Source organism: Passer domesticus, chromosome 2, assembly GCF_036417665.1.
Source record: "Passer domesticus isolate bPasDom1 chromosome 2, bPasDom1.hap1, whole genome shotgun sequence".
In the NCBI taxonomy this organism is placed as follows: Eukaryota; Metazoa; Chordata; class Aves; order Passeriformes; family Passeridae; genus Passer; species Passer domesticus.
Genome location: NC_087475.1, coordinates 407,024 through 425,282, shown reverse-complemented (window position 1 = coordinate 425,282; position 18,259 = coordinate 407,024). Strand labels below are relative to the sequence as shown.

The following is an 18,259-nucleotide window of genomic DNA, read 5'->3' as shown; positions in this document are numbered from 1 at the left end:
GTGCCAGCTGCTGCTCCAGCTCTCCCAAGGCTCCTTGGCTAATTAACACCCACTCATTCATCCCTCTGCTGGAGTAGGTCCTTAATTATTTGCATTTTGAGCTGCACATGTGGCTGCCCAGCTCACTCCAGCTCCCCTCCCTGCTTCATGTTCAGACTGGGGGACCAGAGCTGAGGTTTTAAACACTCAGGAGTACTGGGAATATCAACAGATATTTTAAAATATTCTTCCACAATCCAATGTACTTAGTAAAAATTCCTCCAGGTTAGTTAACCTCTCTGACTTGCATAACATTAACTGAGGTTTTAATTTCTGAAATTAGGAAAAACATCAGTTAGTTTCCCAAAACCCTAAGAAACACCATAGCATTGCTTAAAACTTCCCAAAAACTTGTTGTAGAACACATCTGGTAATACTGTTATTTGGGCTGTAAGAAGCATTTAGTATCTAGACTTGGTTTTTGCTTTGTCTTTCCTCACTAAATTAAATATTAATGAATTTATTAATATTGCAAGGGAGCCTGCTGCATTAAAGCCCAATGAAGGGAGAAGTGAAACTTGTGTATTTGTAACCATATTTTGACTTGTAAATCTGTTCCACGCATGGGGCCAGGCTCAGATTCTGCATCCTTACAGACCCCCCAGGTGATTTTATCTCAGCTGAGAACCTTCACTCCATCCTGGCTGCCTCTACAGAGCTGAGCACAGCCTTGTGAACATGCTCCTTAATTCCTGAGCAGCATCCCCAGGACACTCCCTGCCTAGGTTTCCTCACTCCTGTTTTTACATCACTTCAGTGCTCTGTACTGTGTTTTTTCTGGGAAGCTGGAGGCATGAGGCTTTCACAGGACACAAAGCTGAGTTATGGGATGGTTAAACTGGAGCCAAACCAGTACAAGGGAGCTCAGGCAAAAGTACAGCCCATGTGAGCAGTTAGCCATGGAATGAGTAGTTAGCCATGGAATCATGGAATGGTTTGGGTTGGGAGGGACCTTAAATCCCACCCAATGCCACCCTGCCATGGCAGGGACACCTTCCCCTGTGCCAGGCTGCTCCAGCCCCAGTGCCCAGCCTGGCCTTGGGCACTGCCAGGGATCCAGGGGCAGCCCCAGCTGCTCTGGGCACCCTGTGCCAGCCCTGCCCATTACAGTGACCACGTGAAAGGCAGATCTTTGTGGAATGTAGGCTCTGTGGTTGGAGTTTGTAGCACATGGGATGGATCTGGGAGGAGGGGAGGGAGGCAGGACACGCAGAGCTCTCCCTTCGCTGGGCACGTGAGAACTGCACTGCTGAAGAACAGTTTCCCAAACTGAATGGCACAACTGGGAAAACTCCAGGAGGGCACCGCTGCTGTGGGACTGCTCCTTCCCTGGCATGGCCCACCCTGAAGGTTGTGTGTGTCCATCCCTGACCTTGGTGTGCAGCCTTGGCAGAGCCCACAGGCGCTGCTGGGAGCCGTGGCTGTCCTGGCTGGGCTGTGCTCTCTGGGTGTGACCTGGCCTCTGTATCCGCAGCCCCTGGAGCTGGAGCAGCTGGGCAGGGTGGTGGAGCTGGACAGTGACATGGCAGACGTCACCCAGGAGCCGGCCCAGGAGCCCTTGGCAGAGGATGCCCTGGCCGAGGAGCAGGAGGCAGTGCCGGCGTCCACGCACATCGCGTCCACCCAGGGCATCAACCCCTACGTCCTGCAGGTCAGTGTCCCGCCCTCCTCGCTGGGGAGTGAGTGCAGCACTTCCCAAGGAGGCTTTTGCCTTCCGGGGGGGGTCACACAGCAGCCTGTAATGGTCAGTGCATCCCATGGGGTGGGACTGAGCTCACACCACACTCTGTCCTGGGGAAAGCCCCCCACGTGGAGAGCCCAGTGCTGACACGGAACACCCTAAAGCCAGAGCTGAGTTTCCAGAACTCTGGCCTGTGGGCACTGGGACAAGCTGAACTGAAACCAGAGCAGCTGCCTTGGGCCCCTTCTGCCTTGGTAGAAAAAAATGTTTTGGGGTAACTGGTCTTGATTTGGGGCTTGGTGTTGATGTTTTTATTTCACAGTACTACAGAAGATTTGGGTTGGGAAAAACCATAAAGCCCATCCCATCCCAGCCCTGCCATGGCAGGGACACTTTCCACTGTGCCAGGCTGCTCCAGCCCCAGTGTCCAGCCTGGCCTTGGGCACTGCCAGGGATCCAGGGGCAGCCCCAGCTGCTCTGGGCACCCTGTGCCAGCCCTGCCCACCCTGCCAGGGAACAATTCCTCATAGCCAAGATCCCATCCATTGCTGCCCTCTGGCACTGGCAGCCATTCCCTGGCTCCTGTCTCTCCAGTTCTTTGTAATTTTTGTGGAAGGACAGAACCTTGAACACCTCTGGGCTTCTACCTGTAATGACAAATAGACCAGAAGTTAATCCTTAAGCTGACAAACAGCAGACAGAGCTGAGATCTAGGAAATCATGATTATTGTGGGATGTCAGCCCATCCCCAGTGAGTCCTGTGCACTGATGCAACAAGGAGTTGTAGAACCTCATCCATCAGGCAGCAAGCCTGAGCTGTGCCACCACTGTTCCTTGGAATGTTTGCAGCGTGGCTGTGTTGTTTGGTCATGTGCTGCATGTAGGAGTTTTTTTGGGTGGGAAGAGCTATTTTGATGAGCTTAGTGAGCTGCAGCTGTGGGAGGGATTGCTGATGTTCTGGCTTGGCTTCCCACATGCCCAGATCATGAAAGCTTCCTTGCTTGCTGATGACGACGACCTGGATTTGATCCTGGATTACCCTGGGAAGCAACCTGCCAAGATGGACACTTCCCAAGAGATCTGCTCCCCAAGGCTTCCCATTTCAAAATCACAAGGACAGAAAAGACACACAGGTATGGTGAGAAACCACAGATTGTGTGAAGGAAGGTGAATTTTAACATGAACAGGTAAAATCCTGGGGTCTGCAGCAGTTCCTTCCTCCTCTGTTCATTCCCTGCTCCACACAAGCCCTGCCCTGAGTGCTTCAGTGCCTGGGCCACCTCCTCAGCTCCTCTGATGCTTGCACTGATCTTTTCACTTTTGTTTTTCTTTTTGTGTGTTTTTTTTTTCCCTGCTTGTGTGGGGTTTTTTTCCCCTTTTAAGTTCTCCCAGAGGCACCACCTTTGCAGCTTGGTTTGGAGGTGGCCTGTGGTGGCTCTGCTGAGGGCACCAGCTGTGCCCTGCACAGGGCAGCCCCTACCAGATTCCCCCACTGCCCAAACCTTGCCCCTTGCACCCAGGGCACCCACTAAGTGGTGCTTTCCATGGGGATATTGAGGAATACCTCTGGGAATAAGCAGGAAGGTGCTCCCTGATGGAAGAAATTCATTAATACAGGTCTGTTAATCAATTCAAAGCCCACGTGACTGACAGGGACAGCCCTGAGGTGTGTGTGGGGCCAGTGTGAGCCCAGCTGATCCGTGTGCCACCCAGTTCTGTTCTGGTGTCCTGATTCCAGCATGAAATCAGGGAGTCCTTTGGGAATGGCCCAGTTGGGGCTGGGGCTCTGCCTTTCCCCTTGCTGGGAACACCCCATGTGTTCCTGTGGGCAGTGCTGGAGGGTCAGTGGGACTCACACTTAGCTCCGTGTTCCCATTACAGCACCCAGACATTTGCCACTGGCTGTGCTGGGAATTCCTGAAATCCCTTCAATGCCCTCTGAAATACAGGTGCCCTTCCACTGAACCGTTCTTCCTGCTTCTCCCCGTCAGCTGCCGGGCTGCTGCAATCCAAGTTTGCCAGTGTCCTTTTCCAAGCGCCGAGTGCTGCTGTGGCAGACGCCAAGGGCCCCAGGACTTTGGGCAGCCCCCCCGGTGCCGCGCTGTGGTCGGCGGCGCCGCTGGCCTCGGCGTTCGCGGTGCCCGCGGCCGTGCCCGAGGTGCAGGTGAAGACAGTGGGGGCCCGCAGGCAGCGCGGGCTCGTCCCTCTGGAGAGGTCCATCACCTACGGAAAGGGGAAGCTGCTGATGGACATGGGGCTCTTCATGGGCCGCTCCTTCCGCGTCGGCTGGGGCCCCAACTGGACGCTGGTGAATTGCGGAGATCCGCTGAGCGGCTCGGGCGAAGTGGAGGATGCTCAGGTGGAGCCCGTGGAATACGGATTCCTGCCGACCCCCGTGGCTCCCAAATCGTGAGTAGTGCTTTCCTTCAGGATGGACGTGACAGGCTCACTCTGCAAGGCTGGCAGAGTCCTGCTTGCAGGCTCCTTCTGACATGCAGCAGTGGTGCAAGATGGTGTTGGCCGTGGAGATCTCCTTCATGGCCCTTCTCCACAAAAATATCACTGTCAAATCTTGGAATAGCATAGTAAAGAGGATTTGGTTTTTCTTTTTTATCAAGCAAATAGCACTGTCACCCAGCACAAGGTTAAAGAGAAGGTTCAGAGTTGTTGGCCAGAAAGCTTCCAATCTCTTGGTTCTCCCTGAGGACATCTGCCCTACGTGAGGAAGTTCTAGTTCAGCTCCTCAATTCCCAGATGCCTTCATACTGCCTGTGCATCCAGCAGCACGTGGGCCTTTAGGGTCTCCATACCTGAACTGGACTGGAGTATAGCCCAGTCCCACCATTTAAGTGCTCCAGAAAGCCTCTCTGGATGTTCTCCAGCATGTGTGAAGTGTGAGGAATGAGCTGGGGTGAAGGTGTGCTTGCTGCCTCTGCGGAGTTCAGTGAGTCAGTTTATTCACCAAATCATAGAAGGTTTGGGTTCAGAGACTTAAAGACTCTCTTGTTCCAACCCACTGCTGTGGCCAGGAACACTGTCCACTAGCCCAGGTTGTTCAGGATCCCAAAGCCTGGCTCCAAATCCCAGACTCTCACCAGGATCTTCATGCCTTGGGTCATGTTTTACTGTCGTGTTAATTAGGACAAGCTGCAGGATGAGCTGCTCCACTTGCATGGAGAACATGCAGAACTGTTGCTACTTGGTGTATCTCCTCTTTTCCTCCAGACTCACAGAATCCCCTTTCAAAGTTCACGTGGAAAAGTTGAGCCTGGAACAATGGAAGATGGACAGAGACAAGGAGTTGTATCTCACCCCTCTGGAGATAAAGCTGAAGCACAGCACTGTCCATATGGATGAGCCCTGTCCCCTCCTGGCCCCCAACCCTGGAGTCTCTGCCATCCATGACTATGCTGACTGGGCCAGGAAAGCATCTGAGGATCCCACTGTGGCAGACAGTGAGTACAGAATGATCCTTCTCACAGAATGGTTTAGACTGGCACAGCCGTGCCAGCCCAGGCAGTGCCAGCTGTGCCCCACGGCCACCTTGTCCCCAGCCCAGAGCACTCAGTGCCACCTGCAGGGGACACCTGCAGGGATGGGCACTGCCAAGCTCCCTGGGCAGCCCCTTCCAAACACAGTGGGGCCAGTGAACCCTCCAGGACAGGGACAGTGAACCCTCCAGGACAGGGACAGTGAACCCTCCAGAGCTATCCTCACGCGAGCCCCTCTGGGCCCTGTGCTCCCTCTCCTGACGCTGGGTGTGTGTCCCCACAGCCGTTGTGAAGCACTGGTGCCTGGCCTGGACGTTGTGTGAGGCCATCTGGGGCAAGCTGAAGGAGCTGGAGGCCAGCCTGGAGGAGCCCAGCGAGTACGTGCAGGCGCTGGAGCGGCGCAGGGCGTTCTCGCGGTGGCTCTCGGAGACGGCGGCCGCGCGCATCGAGGAGGAGGTGGCCCTGTCCCGGCACGGCAGCCACGTCGAGGCCGTGTTCAGCTGCCTCACGGGCAAGAGGATCGGCGAGGCCTGCAGGCTGGCACAGCAGGCAGGTGAGCACCCCGGGCTGCTGGCACTGCCCAGGGAATGGGCACGGCCCCGAGGCTGCCAGAGCTCCAGGAGCCTTTGGCCAGCGCTGCCAGGGGTGCCCAGGCTGGGCTTGGGGGGTCTGGGCAGGGCAGGGGTGGCACTGGGGGATCCTTGTGGGTCTCTACAGCTCATGATATTCTGTAAGGTTCCTAAATCACACCTTTTGTGTAGAGGAGGAAGGACATGCACAAAGAGAGTTTAAACTTAGAGAGCTCATCGTCACTGGCTGCTCTGCATGTGAAATGTTCCCTTGTCAGTGACCACAAAATCATGTAATGAGCTGGACTGGAAGGGCCTTCAAAGCCCATCCAGTCCTACCCCCTGCCACGGGCAGGGACTCCTTCCAGTATCCCAGGTTGCTCCAAGCTTTGGCCAGCCTGGCCTTAAAGATTGGGTAGGGGCTGCTGCTGGAGTGCATTTGGACCTGGGAGTTTTCATAGTCACTCCTTTGAATTTTTAATGAATTATCATTCTAATTGAGCTTCTGTTCAGACATTTTATATTTGGGTTCAAAACGTGTATTTTCAGAGCCTTATGGCAGGTTTTATCCCTGTCTGTTATACCAGGTGTTTATGGAGTGATTTATTTTGTAAGAAATATTGCAGTTGTGGCCTCCCCATTCCTGGAACTGTTCCATCCCCCAGCGGATGGAGCTTGGAGCAGCTGACCTAAGTGGAGGTGTCCCTGGAACGGGATGAGTTTTAGGATCCCTCCTGGCCTTGTGAGGCCATAAGGAGCTCAGCTGGGGGTGTCCCCGCAGGTGACCACCGCCTGGCGCTGCTGCTGGCACAGCTGGCTGGCAGCCAGCCCGTGCGGGACCTGCTGACGCTGCAGCTGGTGGACTGGCACCGCCTGCACAGCGACCGCTTCATCCAGGAGGAGCGCCTGCGCCTCTTCGCCCTGCTGGCGGGCAAGCCGGTAAGCACGGCCAGGGTGAGGGGCAAGCACAGCCCCGGGCCAGCAGCTGGCAGCACAGCCAGGGCGAGGAAGGGTGTAAGAGTCCCTGGTGGGCTGTTCGGGTCCAGTCCGGCCAGCTGGGGACCCCAGCCCACACCACTCACATGGACAAAGGCAAAAGACCTGAAGCGCTCTTCTCCACGTGGGCATGGATGTCCTCAGTTTATTTCCAAGGTGGAAAAGGGGCCAGCCAGCTGCCTCTAGGGGGTTTTAAGGACTGGAAGGGGGCTGGAGGAGAGGGGCTGCAGCCTGTGGGATACAAGTGAGGGGAGGGGTAAACCATGGAGAGACCACCACACTGACACTTAGGGGAGGGGGAAAGGGGAGACCACGTGGTGATAGGATACAAAACGTGTGAACAGTGCAAATTACCAAACAGCCAGTGCAAACAACTCAATAACTATTCAGTGCAGTACAACAGAAGCAGAAAGGGCCTTTGCATGGGATCCATGATGTTTCATTCAGCCATGCAGTGAGGGTTCAGGGTCCAAGGGCACGCTCGTGGGCAGAGTCCAGGTCCCTGTGCCTCCAAGGCAGGGGCTGCACAGTGGCATCGGGGCAGCACAAAGATGAGGGCCAGGTGGGGAATGGGGAGGGAGTGGCTCGGGGACATGGGAACAAGGCAAGGAGCCAATGGGGTGTATCAGCTTTTGAGGGAAGCTTCTTGTGTCTCCCTCGCCCAGGGAATACCTCTCAGGGTCCCCACAACTCCCCCTTTTGGTATTATTAAGAAAGCTTCTCTGAAGGATCAACTGAATCAGCACAAAATGACAAAAACAATAAAAAGCACCCAATCATCATTAGACAATTTTCAAAATGCAAACAATTCTGAGTCCCCAGTGTCCAAGAGTCCCCAAATTTTCTGGAGCATCTTAGAGCTGGCAGGAGGGATGCAGGGTTTTCTTAACATACTTTATCAGGAAACTGAGTCAGGAGAAGGTTCCTTCAGCAGGGACTGGTTCTCTGTCACCCGTGGCAGAGTGGTCGGCTGTGATCGGCTCTGTATGAGGCAGTGTAGGGGGTGGTGTGCCTGTTGGAAACTCCAAATAGAAATCATTAACTTCTAAGAAAAAGATAGTTACTTCAGGGAAACTTTCCTTTCTTTCCCTCCCAATCATTCCCCTCTGGAGCCATGTCACACAGCCACAGGCACTGCAGGGAGGGTCTCCTCCTCCTTCCCTCCCAGAGCCACCTCCTGCTGCTGCACACCTGGCTCCAGGTGTGGCTGGGCAGGGTCTCTTTGGCTCCAGGTGTGGCTGGGCAGGGTCTGTGGCTCCAGGTGTGGCTGAGCAGGGTCTCTTTGGGGCTGAGCAGGGTCTCTTTGGCTCCAGGTGTGACTGAGCAGGGTCTCTTTGGGGCTGAGCAGGGTCTCTTTGGGGCTGAGCAGGGTCTCTTTGGCTCCAGGTGTGGCTGAGCAGGGTCTGTGGCTCCAGGTGTGACTGAGCAGGGTCTCTGTGGCTGAGCAGGGTCTCTTTGGCTCCAGGTGTGGCTGAGCAGGGTCTCTTTGTGGCTGAGCAGGGTCTGTGGCTCCAGGTGTGACTGAGCAGGGTCTGTTTGTGGCTGAGCAGGGTCTCTTTGGCTCCAGGTGTGGCTGAGCAGGGTCTCTTTGGGGCTGAGCAGGGTCTCTTTGGCTCCAGGTGTGGCTGAGCAGGGTCTCTTTGGGGCTGAGCAGGGTCTGTTTGGGGCTGAGCAGGGTCTCTTTGGCTCCAGGTGTGGCAGCTCTCCGAGAGGATCAGTGTCAACGTGTGCTCGCTGCTGGACTGGAAGCGCTGCGTGGCCGTGCACCTCTGGTACCTGCTGCCCCCCACGGCCTCCATCTCCAAGGCTCTGGCCATGTACGAGTTGGCCTTTCAGGTGGGTCACTCCCTCCTGCCCAGAAGGAGCCCTTCAGGGTGCTCCTGCCTGCTGGTGCTGCACAGAGGCTCCCTGAGCAGCCAGGAATTGCTGGATGTGGGATTGAGTGCAGGGTATGGGGGGAATGGCTTCCCTCTGCCAGAGGGGCAGGGTTAGCTGGGATACTGGGAAGGAATTCCGCCCTGGCACAGGGTGCCCAGAGCAGCTGGGGCTGCCCCTGGATCCCTGGCAGTGCCCAAGGCCAGGCTGGACACTGGGGCTGGAGCAGCCTGGCACAGGGGAAGGTGTCCCTGCCATGGCAGGGGTGGCACTGGATGATCTTTAAGGTCCTTTCCAACCCAAACCATTCTGTGATTCTCTAGAATCATAAGTTGTGTGGAGCATTTCCCTTTTATGGAGCATTTCCAGTTTTGTCTAGCTGTTTGACAGCTGCACAACATTAGGAAGAGGGACAGTGACCAACAGCAGGAAAGCCCTTTTGGGGCAGGCAGCCTGTTCTCCCACTGGGGTCATTAATCGTCAGCTGCCTTGTCCAGCAGCCCATGGTGCCCCACACCCCATGCGTGGCCCCCAGCCCCCCAGACACTGCCCCACACCCCGTGTGTGCCCCCCAGACACTGTCCCACACCCCGTGTGTGCCCCCCAGACACTGTCCCACACCCTGTGTGTGCCCCCCAAACACTGCCCCACACCCCGTGTGTCCCCCCCAGCCCCTGTCCCACACTCCCATGGCTCCATGCATTATGCAGAGCCCCGTGTCTTGCTGCAGAGCTCTGTGTGCAGCAGGACAAAGGGTTCTGCTGGAAAACGTGTTTAATCATTTAACTAAAGGCAGCTCAGCCCTCCATCCTCAAGGCAGGCTAAGCACAGCAGCAAGTCTGGGAACTTGTCACAGCTTCAGTATTTAGTGTGCACAGTGAGCACTTCTGAATACCCAGCTGTAGTGAAAGTTCTCAGCTGATTGTTCCCACTGACTCAGTGCTGCTCGTGGCTGCCCAGACCCTGCTTGGCTACAGAGGGAAGGCTCCCTGGGATGCACCCACTTCATTCCATCAAGGCCTCTGTGGTTTTCCAGCTATAAAAGCCTTTGGGAATGCAGGCTGTGTGTGAGAGCTGGCTGTAGCTCCAGGCAATGGTTTTTAAGAGCTCAGTGTGAGACATGAACCTGCCCTAGCATTCTGAGTTCAGGTTTTTCATGTTGGTTTTGGGGAGATCACAACTGCAGATGCAGGAAGAGTCTCCTGAGCCTGCTGAGATGTGAAATTCAGTTTTGTTCAGAATATGATCTTCAAACTTACTGTTGAAACTGTATTCCTAGAACACCTCAGAGTGTGAAAAATACGCCTGCTGTCCTCTGCCTCCTTACCTGGAAGACTCTGGGTATGTCATTGAGGAAGATGACAACGGAGGCAGGCCCCTGAGAGATGTCTGCTTCCATTTGTTAAAGCTCTACAGTGACAGGTAAGTGGGCAGAGTTAAACAAGTATTTAGGAAAGTCATGATCAGTCAGTGACTGCCTGAGTTCACCAGCCAGGGGTATGAATTCAGCCTGAACCTCTTGGAGCAGTCCAAAATCAGCCCCACCCCTGACAGAAGGTGGTGTCACCTGGGGATGGTAGAGATGGGGAACCTTAATCTTTGGGGCACATTTGTGGGGTTTTAGGTGCTTTCTATGTTTGAATAGTGCAGGAAGGCTTCTCTTTAGCTGCCTTTTTTGAAGGCAGTGAGAAATCTGCAGAGGAGCACATACAGAGGAAAAGGGGTGACAGTCTGGGTGCAGACCCATGAGAGTTTAGCAGTAAATACTGTTCATTTTCTTGTTAAAAAAGCAAACCAAACCCCCACACTGATGTAAATCACACTGGGTGGGTGAAGGGAGGGGATTGGATGTGGTTTTGTGGGCACAGTCAGCTCTCCCAGTTACCAGATTTCTCTGCAGGTCCTACGAGCTTGACCAGCTGCTGGATCCCAGGAGTGTCACCTGTGACCCGCTGGATTTCCGCCTCAGCTGGCACCTGTGGGAGGTGCTGCGGGCCCTGAACTACTCACACCTGTCCCAGCAGAGCTGGGGCGTGCTGAACACCAGCTATGCTGCCCAGCTGGAGAGCGAGGGGCTCTGGGAGTGGGCCGTGTTCGTCATGCTGCACGAGCCTGACGCGCAGTGAGTGACCCTGGGGGACTGTCCTGGGCACACCCTGAGTGACTGTCCTGGGCTGGACATGCCCTGAGTGACCCTGGGGGACTGTCCTGGGCACACCCTGAGTGACTGTCCTGGGCTGGACATGCCCTGAGTGACCCTGGGGGACTCTCCTGGGCACACCCTGAGTGACTGTCCTGGGCTGGACATGCCCTGAGTGACCCTGGGGGACTGTCCTGGGTGGGACATGTCCTGAGTGACCCTGGGGGACTGTTCTGGGCTGGACACACAGTGAGTGACCCTGGGGGACTGTCCTGGGCACACCCTGGGTGACCCTGGGTGACTGTCCTGGGCTGGACATGCAGTGAGTGACCCTGAGTGACTGTCCTGGGCTGGACATGCCCTGAGTGACCCTGTGTGACTGTCCTGGGCTGGACACATCCTGAGTGACCCTGTGTGACTGTCCTGGGCTGGACACATCCTGAGTGACCCTGGGGGACTGTCCTGGGCTGGACACATCCTGAGTGACCCTGTGTGACTGTCCTGGACTGGACACACAGTGAATGACCCTGAGTGACTGTCCTGGCTGGACATATCCTGAGTGACCCTGAGTGACTGTCCTGGGCCTTACAATAACTGGGGGTCAGTCCCACAGACCTGTGGTTGCAGAGGCTTCTCCCACCTGGAGCTGTGCACCTGGAGGCTTTGTGCCCCTTGGGAGAACCCCAGAATCCCAGCGTGGGGCGGGGCGGGAGGGCCTTGCAGCCCGTCTTGCAGCAGCGTGCTGCCCCGTGTGCGGGTGGCGGGCGCAGGGCTGGGGCAGTGACAGCTGCCCTGTGTCCCCAGCGTGCGGGAGAAGGCGGTGCGGGAGCTGCTGAGCCGGCACTGCGCCCTGGCCGAGAGCGCCGAGTCCTGGGCCAAGGAGAGCTTCCTGACGCAGCGCCTGTGCCTGCCCCCGCGCTGGATCCACGAGGCCAAGGCCGTTCGGGCCAGGATGGAGGGTGACAAGCACAAGGAGGCCCTTTTCCTCTTCAAGGCTGGGCACTGGAACCAGTGCCACAAGCTGGTTGTCCGGCACTTGGCCTCAGGTGGGTCTTGGTGCTCCTCTTGCTTCCTGCAGCACACAAAGGCATGGCAGGAGTGGGAGTGGGATCCCCTCTGCTCTGGAGCCAGGCTGGCAGAGCTGGGGGTGCTCGCTTGGGGAGGAGAAGGCTCCAGGCAGAGCTCAGAGCCCCTGGCAGGGCCTGAAGGGGCTCCAGGAGAGCTGCAGAGGGACTGGGGACAAGTGGAAGGGGGTGAGATTGGATGATATTTAAGGTCCCTCCCAACCCAAACCAGTGAGTGACACCATGGTTCCAAGCCGTGGGGTGGCCAGTGAAGGGATCAGGCTGGGTTTGGAGCAGCAGAGTTAGCACAGAGGGCCTGGCAGTTCCAAAGCAGCTCTCCCTGGATACCTGGTGTGGTGCTTTTCCTGGACAAAAGGGAAGCAGCAGTGCTTTCCCTGCTGCACAGCCCCACCTTCCTGGAGCACAGGGGCCTCTGCAACAAGGACAGCAGTGGCCTTCCGTTTCCCTGCTGTGTGGGTGTCCCTGCTGTGGCCTCTGTTCCTCACTCGTGTTCTCCCCAGATGCAATTATCAACGAGAACTACAAGTACCTGAAAGGGTTCCTGGAGGAGCTGGCGCCCCCGGAGCGCAGCGCGCTCATCCAGGACTGGGAGCTGGCAGGGCTGGTCTACCTCGACTACATCCGTGTCAACGAGATGCTGGACAGGATTCAGCAGGTAGGGGCAGCTGCTTCCGTCCCTGGGGGCTCACAGGGGGCTGCACTGAAGCCCTCACTGGCTGCTGAGGGGGGTCAGTGCTTCTCCTTGGCAGGCACTTCAAACAGAACATGGGGCAGCTCTAAAACCGGGCTCTGCTACCTGCTGGCACAGCAAGGGGTGGGCTGTGCCCTGCAGATGTGCCCTGTGGGTGTGTGACAGTGACAGGGGAAAGGGACAGGACAAACCCAGCAGTCTCAGTGTCCATTCCCCACATTCCTGTCCAGGCTTCCCCTTTCCCTGCTCTGGTGTGGATTCAGGCAGGTTTTGGTGTAGTGTCACCTGGTGGGTGAGTTTGGCCTTGGAGCTGAGTTGTGCTTGTTTCCAGCTGGATGTTTCCACCTACGAGCTGGAGCGGTTACACACCAAAGTGACGTCCCTGTGCAACAGGATAGAGCAGCTGCAGTGCCACACGGCCAAGGACCGCCTGGCCCAGTCAGGTATGGTGACACCCTGCCCAGCAGCTCCCGGGGACAGCCAGTTCCACACCTGGCTGACTCCTGGGCAGCAGCTGTATCCCAAACTCACAGAGCCGTTTAGGTTGGAAAAGACCAGGCAGCCATCCCCCAGCACCGCCAAGGCCATCACTGATGCATGTCCCCAGGTGTCACATCCACACAGCTGTGAAATCCCTCCAGGGGTGGGGACTCCACCACCTCCCTGGGCTGCACAGCCCTATCTGGGAAGGAATTTTCTCAGTATCTGACCTGAGCCCATTCCCTCTTCCTGTCCCCCCTATGCCACCATTTCTGCAGGGAGGAAGAATTGTTCCCCAATATCCAACCTAAACCCCCCTAGCACAGCCTGTTTTCTCTCCCCCTGTGACTGCACTGCCTGTGCTGAGGGAGGGAGCAGGGAGAGGACAGCACACCCTGTGCCTTCACTCCCGAGCTGCCCCTGCCCCTGACAGCCCCAGCTGGGTTTGCTCTGGGGCGGAGCACACACAGAGCCACTGTCCCTGTGTGCGTGTGTTCGAGGGTCCAGGATGAGGGAAGAGATGAGAATCTTGACTCCATGTTTCAGAAGGCTGATTTATTATATTATATGATATTATATTAAAATGCTGCACTAAAACTATACGGAAAAGAATAGAGAGAAAGGATTGATCAGAAAGCTGGAAAGGAATGGATAACAAAAACCTGTGACTCTCAGAGTCTGACACAGCTGGACCAGGGATTGGTCATTCAGTAGAAACAATCCACACGGCCCAATCCAAGGTGCAGCTGTTGGTGAACAATGTCCAGACCCCATTCCCCAGCCATCAGAGAGTCACTGCTTGCATTCCTTTTCTGAGGCTGCTCAGCTAGAATAGGCTAAAAATGCTAGCAGAGCGTTTTCATGAAACCACCACGGTGCCGTCCCTGCTCTTGCAGACATGGCGAAGCGCGTGGCCAACGTGCTGCGGGCGGTGCTGAGCCTGCAGCAGGGCCCCGAGGCGGGCCCCGAGGCGGCGGAGCCGCGCGTGCCGCTGCGCCTGCTGGCCCCGCACATCGGCCGCCTGCCCATGCCCGAGGACTACGCGCTGGAGGAGCTGCGCGGCCTCACCCAGGCCTACCTGCGCGAGCTGGCGCTGGCCGCGCACTGAGCCGCCCGGGACACCTCCGGGACACCTCCGGGACGGGCAGCGAGGTGGAGCTGCCCCGGGAAACGCTCCGAGCGCCGCGGGCACCGCGCCGCCGAGGGTCTTCGTGCATGAGGAGGGTCGGAAGGTTTTTATCGGAAAAATATAAATAAATGCTCTAGATTATTTTCCTGTCTTTTTGAAAACCACAAATAAAATGTTTATAGTACTCCCACGGGTTCCTTTGGTTTTTAAGGCGGGGTTTGGGTTTGTGGGTGTGTGTTCTTTGCTGTGTCACCCCGGGCTGGGTGTGTGGTGGGTAAGGACAGCCCAGGAAGGTCTGATACAATCCCACCTTACTTCGGTGGTGAGCAGGGTAGGCTCCTTCAGAATCTCGGGAGGAAACATCACCTGGAACCCAGATAAACCGGATTGTGGCCTTGTGGTACTGAAAGGGGCTCCAGGAGAGCTGCAGAGGGACTGGGGACAAGGCCTGCAGGGACAGCACCCAGGGAATGGCTGCCAGTGCCAGAGGGCAGCAATGGATGGGATCTTGGCAATGAGGAATTGTTCCCTGGCAGGGTGGGCAGGGCTGGCACAGGGTGCCCAGAGCAGCTGGGGCTGCCCCTGGATCCCTGGCAGTGCCCAAGGCCAGGCTGGGCACTGGGGCTGGAGCAGCCTGGCACAGGGGAAGGTGTCCCTGCCCTGGGCGGTGGCACGTTCAGGTGACACTGGCTGTGCAGGGGCCGGGTCACTGCGGCTTCGCCTCCTTCCATTACTGTAATTGGGCCTGAGCGGCCCCGGCCCGGGCGGGACGGGCTGGGATGAATAATTCACCGCCTGGAAACAAAACCTCCGGCCTCAAAACCGCTCGGCATCTGCCGCCGGGGCTCGGCGTGGGAAAGGTGCCAGGACAGGAGGCACCGGGAGAGGAGCGGCGGATTCCCCGGCGCTGGAGCGGGGATGCTCCGGCAGCCCGAGCCCGGCGCCGCTGCCCCTCAAACTCCCGGGGTTTTCCTCCCACGAACGGGAGCGATCTGCCTCTTCCCTTCCCTTCCCTTGCTCTTTGCCGAGACCGGAGAGCGGGATGTCCCTTGCTGCTCGGGGGGGTCACTCCGCTCCGGGGCTCCTCCGCCGCCGCCGTGTCCCCGTGTCACCGCCGCCGTGTCCCCGTGTCGCTGTGCGGTGTCCCCGTGTCACCGGTGCGGTGTCCCCGGGCTGTGCAGGTGCCGGGCAGTGACAGGCACCGCGTGCTGCCACCAGCGCCTCCCAAACCCGTCCCCAAAGGGGCTCGGCTGCCCCCGGAGCCCCCCCCCGGCCCCTGCCCCCTCCCAGCCGGGCCCAGGGGGGTCACCCACCGTGACCCCTCGCCGTGGGTGCCGTGCCCCCCCGCCCTGTCCCCGCCCTGACGTCACCCGCCCCCCCGTGTCCCCGGACCGGCGGCGGGATGGAGCCCGGCGCTCGCCTGTGCCTCGCCCTCTGCCTCGCCGGCGTCCTCCCGGCCCCGGGTGAGCAGCGGGGCTCGAGGGGCGCCGACCCCCCTCGGGGGCGGTCCCTGGGGCAGCATCGCCCCGCACGAGGGAATCCCGGGCTGGGGGTGGGCTGGGGTGAGGGGGGCGGGGGGTCCCGTCGTGCTCCCCGTCCCTGCCAGCTGCCGGGGGGTCCCGCGGCCGGGTCCCGGGGATCCCTCGGGAGGGGTCCGGCTGCACCCCGGCCGCTCCAAGCCCCGCTCCCGGTGTCCCCAGGCTGCCGGGGCGCGCCGGGAAGGTTCGCCTACAAACTGCTCCACGAGCTCTTCGCCAACTACTCCAGCGCCCTGCGCCCCGTGGAGGACACGGACCGCGCGCTGAACGTCACCCTCAAGGTCACCTTGGCCCAGATCATCGACATGGTGAGCGCCGGGCACGGCACCGGCACCGGCACCGGCACCGGCACCGGCACCGGCCCGACCCCCGCCCACGCTCAGCCCTTGGAAGCAGCCCGGGTCCGCCCCCAAAGCCCCCCAGGCGGCCTCGATCGGCTCAGAGCGCTTTGCAGACAGCCCGGTCCCCCCAAATCCAGCACCAGCCCCTGGAGCCCCCTCAGCTCCGCGGGGCACCGGGCTGGGGCCGAGGGCAGCGGGGCGGCCCCGGCTCCGCTCCCCCACGCCCACCCTCTCCCCTCGGCAGGACGAGAGGAACCAGGTGCTCACCTCCTACCTGTGGGTCCGCCAGACGTGGCTGGACGCCCACCTCACCTGGGACAAGGACGAGTACGGCGGCATCGACAGCATCCGCATCCCCAGCAGCTACGTGTGGCGGCCGGACATCATCCTCTACAACAAGTGCGTGGTGCTCGCACCCGGCTGGGGCTGGGGGCACTGCTGGGGCCGCACGGGGGGCTGCACGGGGGGCTGCCAGCCTCGGCGGGGAGCAGGAGGGTCCTGGAGGGGGAGATGCAGGGAGAGGGGGGCGGGGGTGCTGGCAGCAGCCGGGTGTGGGACTGACCCCACCACGGAGGGGACAGCCAGGGGCTGCAAGGGGATGTGGCCCCACGGGCACCCCTCCCTGCCCAGCGCCGACGAGCGCTTCGGCGGCTCCATGGAGACCAACGTGGTGCTGCGCTCCGACGGGCACGTCACCTGGGACTCGCCCGCCATCACCAAGAGCTCCTGCAAGGTGGACGTGTCCTACTTCCCCTTCGACGGGCAGCAGTGCCGCCTCACCTTCGGCTCCTGGACCCACAACGGCAACCAGATCGACCTCCGCAACCAGCTGGACAGCGGGGACCTGACGGACTTCGTGGAGAACGTGGAGTGGGAGGTGCTGGGCATGCCGGCCACCAGGAACGTCATCACCTACGGCTGCTGCTCCGAGCCCTACCCCGACGTCACCTTCACCCTGCTGCTGCGCCGCCGCGCCTCCTTCTACATCTTCAACCTGCTCCTGCCCTGCATCATGGTCTCCTTCCTGGCGCCCCTGGGCTTCTACCTGCCGGCCGACTCGGGCGAGAAGGTGTCGCTGGGGGTCACGGTGCTGCTGGCCCTCACCGTGTTCCAGCTGCTGGTGGCCGAGAGCATGCCCCCCTCGGAGAGCGTCCCGCTCATCGGTGAGCCGGGGCTGGGCTCGGGCTTGGCACGGGGGCAGCGGGGCCCCTGTGGGGAGCGGGACCCGCCGTGCCCCCTGCCAGCGCCCGCTGCCCCCGCAGGGAAGTACTACATCGCCACCATGACCATGATCACGGCCTCCACCGCGCTCACCATCTTCATCATGAACGTGCACCACTGCGGGCCGGGCGCCCGGCCCGTGCCGCCCTGGGCGCGCCGGCTCATCCTGCACCACATGGCGCGGCTCTGCTGCGTCTACGAGGTGGGCGAGAGCTGCAAGGGCCCCCGGCGGGCAGCGGGCGGGCGGGAGGCCGCGGGGGAAAGCCCCGCGGAGGGGCAGGTGGGCGCGGAGGTGAGGGGCTGCCCCTGGCACCACTGCCTGTGCCACCACGAGGCCCTGCTGAGGAACGTGGGCTACATCGCCGGCTGCTTCCGACGCCACCGCGCCAACCAGCGCCGCGCCGGCGAGTGGAAGAGGGTGGCCAAGGTGATGGACCGCTTCTTCATGTGGGTCTTCTTCCTCATGGTCTTCCTCATGAGCGTGCTGGTGCTGGGCAACGCTGCCTGACGGCTCTGCGGGCCCGGCGCTGCCGCCCCCAGGCACAGCAGGGGCTGTGGGCACCTCATGGGGGTGACACAAACGTCCCTGGTCCCCCAGCGCTGCAGGGCGGGAGCTGCACTGTCACTGAGGAGAGGTGCCCAGGAGTGGGACCCCCACCTGCAGGGCTGGGGGGTCCCAGCCCCTGTCCCCCTGTACCAGAGCGGGCACCCCCATCCCCCCGTGGCATCCTGCACCTGAGAAATGCACAAAAATGGAAATAAACTGTGGAATGTGTGTCCTGCCCCTGCTGCCTGGGACAGGGGCTGCCCGGGGAGGGAGGGGGGGTCAGGCCCTGAGCCCTGGCTGAGGTTTGGGGGTCCCCAGGAGAGGGGTGGGGGCTTCCCACGGGGAGGGGTGCAGGGCCCAGAGGGAGCTCTGGAGCTGCTGCCCACCCTGGGCAGGGCAGGCTGCTCCTGTGGTCCATCTGTGCCACCCAGCCCAG

At 59.5% G+C, this 18,259-nt stretch overlaps 2 protein-coding genes across 10 annotated transcripts in view; both read left to right on the top strand.

Moving 5' to 3' along the window:
• NUP98 (nucleoporin 98 and 96 precursor) overlaps positions 1-14,360 on the top strand; it is a 36,467-nt gene extending 22,107 nt beyond the window's left edge. For 5 of the 7 annotated variants that reach the window (XM_064405083.1, XM_064405097.1, XM_064405070.1 and 2 more), the window contains 13 exons: positions 1,514-1,690; positions 2,703-2,853; positions 3,670-4,129; positions 4,946-5,175; positions 5,495-5,764; positions 6,562-6,719; positions 8,469-8,612; positions 9,931-10,073; positions 10,552-10,773; positions 11,596-11,837; positions 12,377-12,531; positions 12,899-13,010; positions 13,944-14,360. In XM_064405083.1, coding sequence (XP_064261153.1) covers positions 1,514-1,690; positions 2,703-2,853; positions 3,670-4,129; positions 4,946-5,175; positions 5,495-5,764; positions 6,562-6,719; positions 8,469-8,612; positions 9,931-10,073; positions 10,552-10,773; positions 11,596-11,837; positions 12,377-12,531; positions 12,899-13,010; positions 13,944-14,155 — 2,676 coding nt within the window. In that variant the 3' untranslated portion in view covers positions 14,156-14,360. The remainder of the gene's footprint in view (positions 1-1,513; positions 1,691-2,702; positions 2,854-3,669; positions 4,130-4,945; positions 5,176-5,494; positions 5,765-6,561; positions 6,720-8,468; positions 8,613-9,930; positions 10,074-10,551; positions 10,774-11,595; positions 11,838-12,376; positions 12,532-12,898; positions 13,011-13,943) is intronic. The other 2 variants (XM_064405109.1, XM_064405102.1) reach the window with 1 other exon arrangement.
• A 1,207-nt stretch (positions 14,361-15,567) lies between these two features.
• On the top strand, positions 15,568-18,039 carry CHRNA10 (cholinergic receptor nicotinic alpha 10 subunit). 3 transcript variants are annotated; one of them, XM_064411249.1, is made up of 5 exons: positions 15,568-15,639; positions 15,877-16,022; positions 16,300-16,454; positions 16,686-17,218; positions 17,318-18,039. In XM_064411249.1, the coding sequence occupies exons 1-5, from the start codon at positions 15,579-15,581 to the stop codon at positions 17,782-17,784; spliced, it is 1,362 nt and encodes a 453-aa protein (XP_064267319.1). In that variant the 5' UTR covers positions 15,568-15,578; the 3' UTR covers positions 17,785-18,039. The 3 variants fall into 3 exon arrangements, with proteins under 3 accessions (XP_064267319.1, XP_064267318.1, XP_064267317.1); XM_064411248.1 differs by having other exon boundaries at positions 16,686-18,039; XM_064411247.1 differs by having other exon boundaries at positions 16,300-17,218.
• The last annotated feature ends 220 nt before the right edge of the window (positions 18,040-18,259 follow it).

Excerpts from the sequence above, each read along its gene's own strand:
- CHRNA10 (XM_064411247.1), top strand. The coding sequence starts at position 15,579 with ATGGAGCCCGGCGCTCGCCTGTGCCTCGCCCTCTGCCTCGCCGGCGTC. Across the intron at positions 16,023-16,299 it reads TGGCCCAGATCATCGACATG|GACGAGAGGAACCAGGTGCT; the intron begins GTGAGCGCCGGG and ends TCCCCTCGGCAG. Across the intron at positions 17,219-17,317 it reads GGAGAGCGTCCCGCTCATCG|GGAAGTACTACATCGCCACC; the intron begins GTGAGCCGGGGC and ends CTGCCCCCGCAG.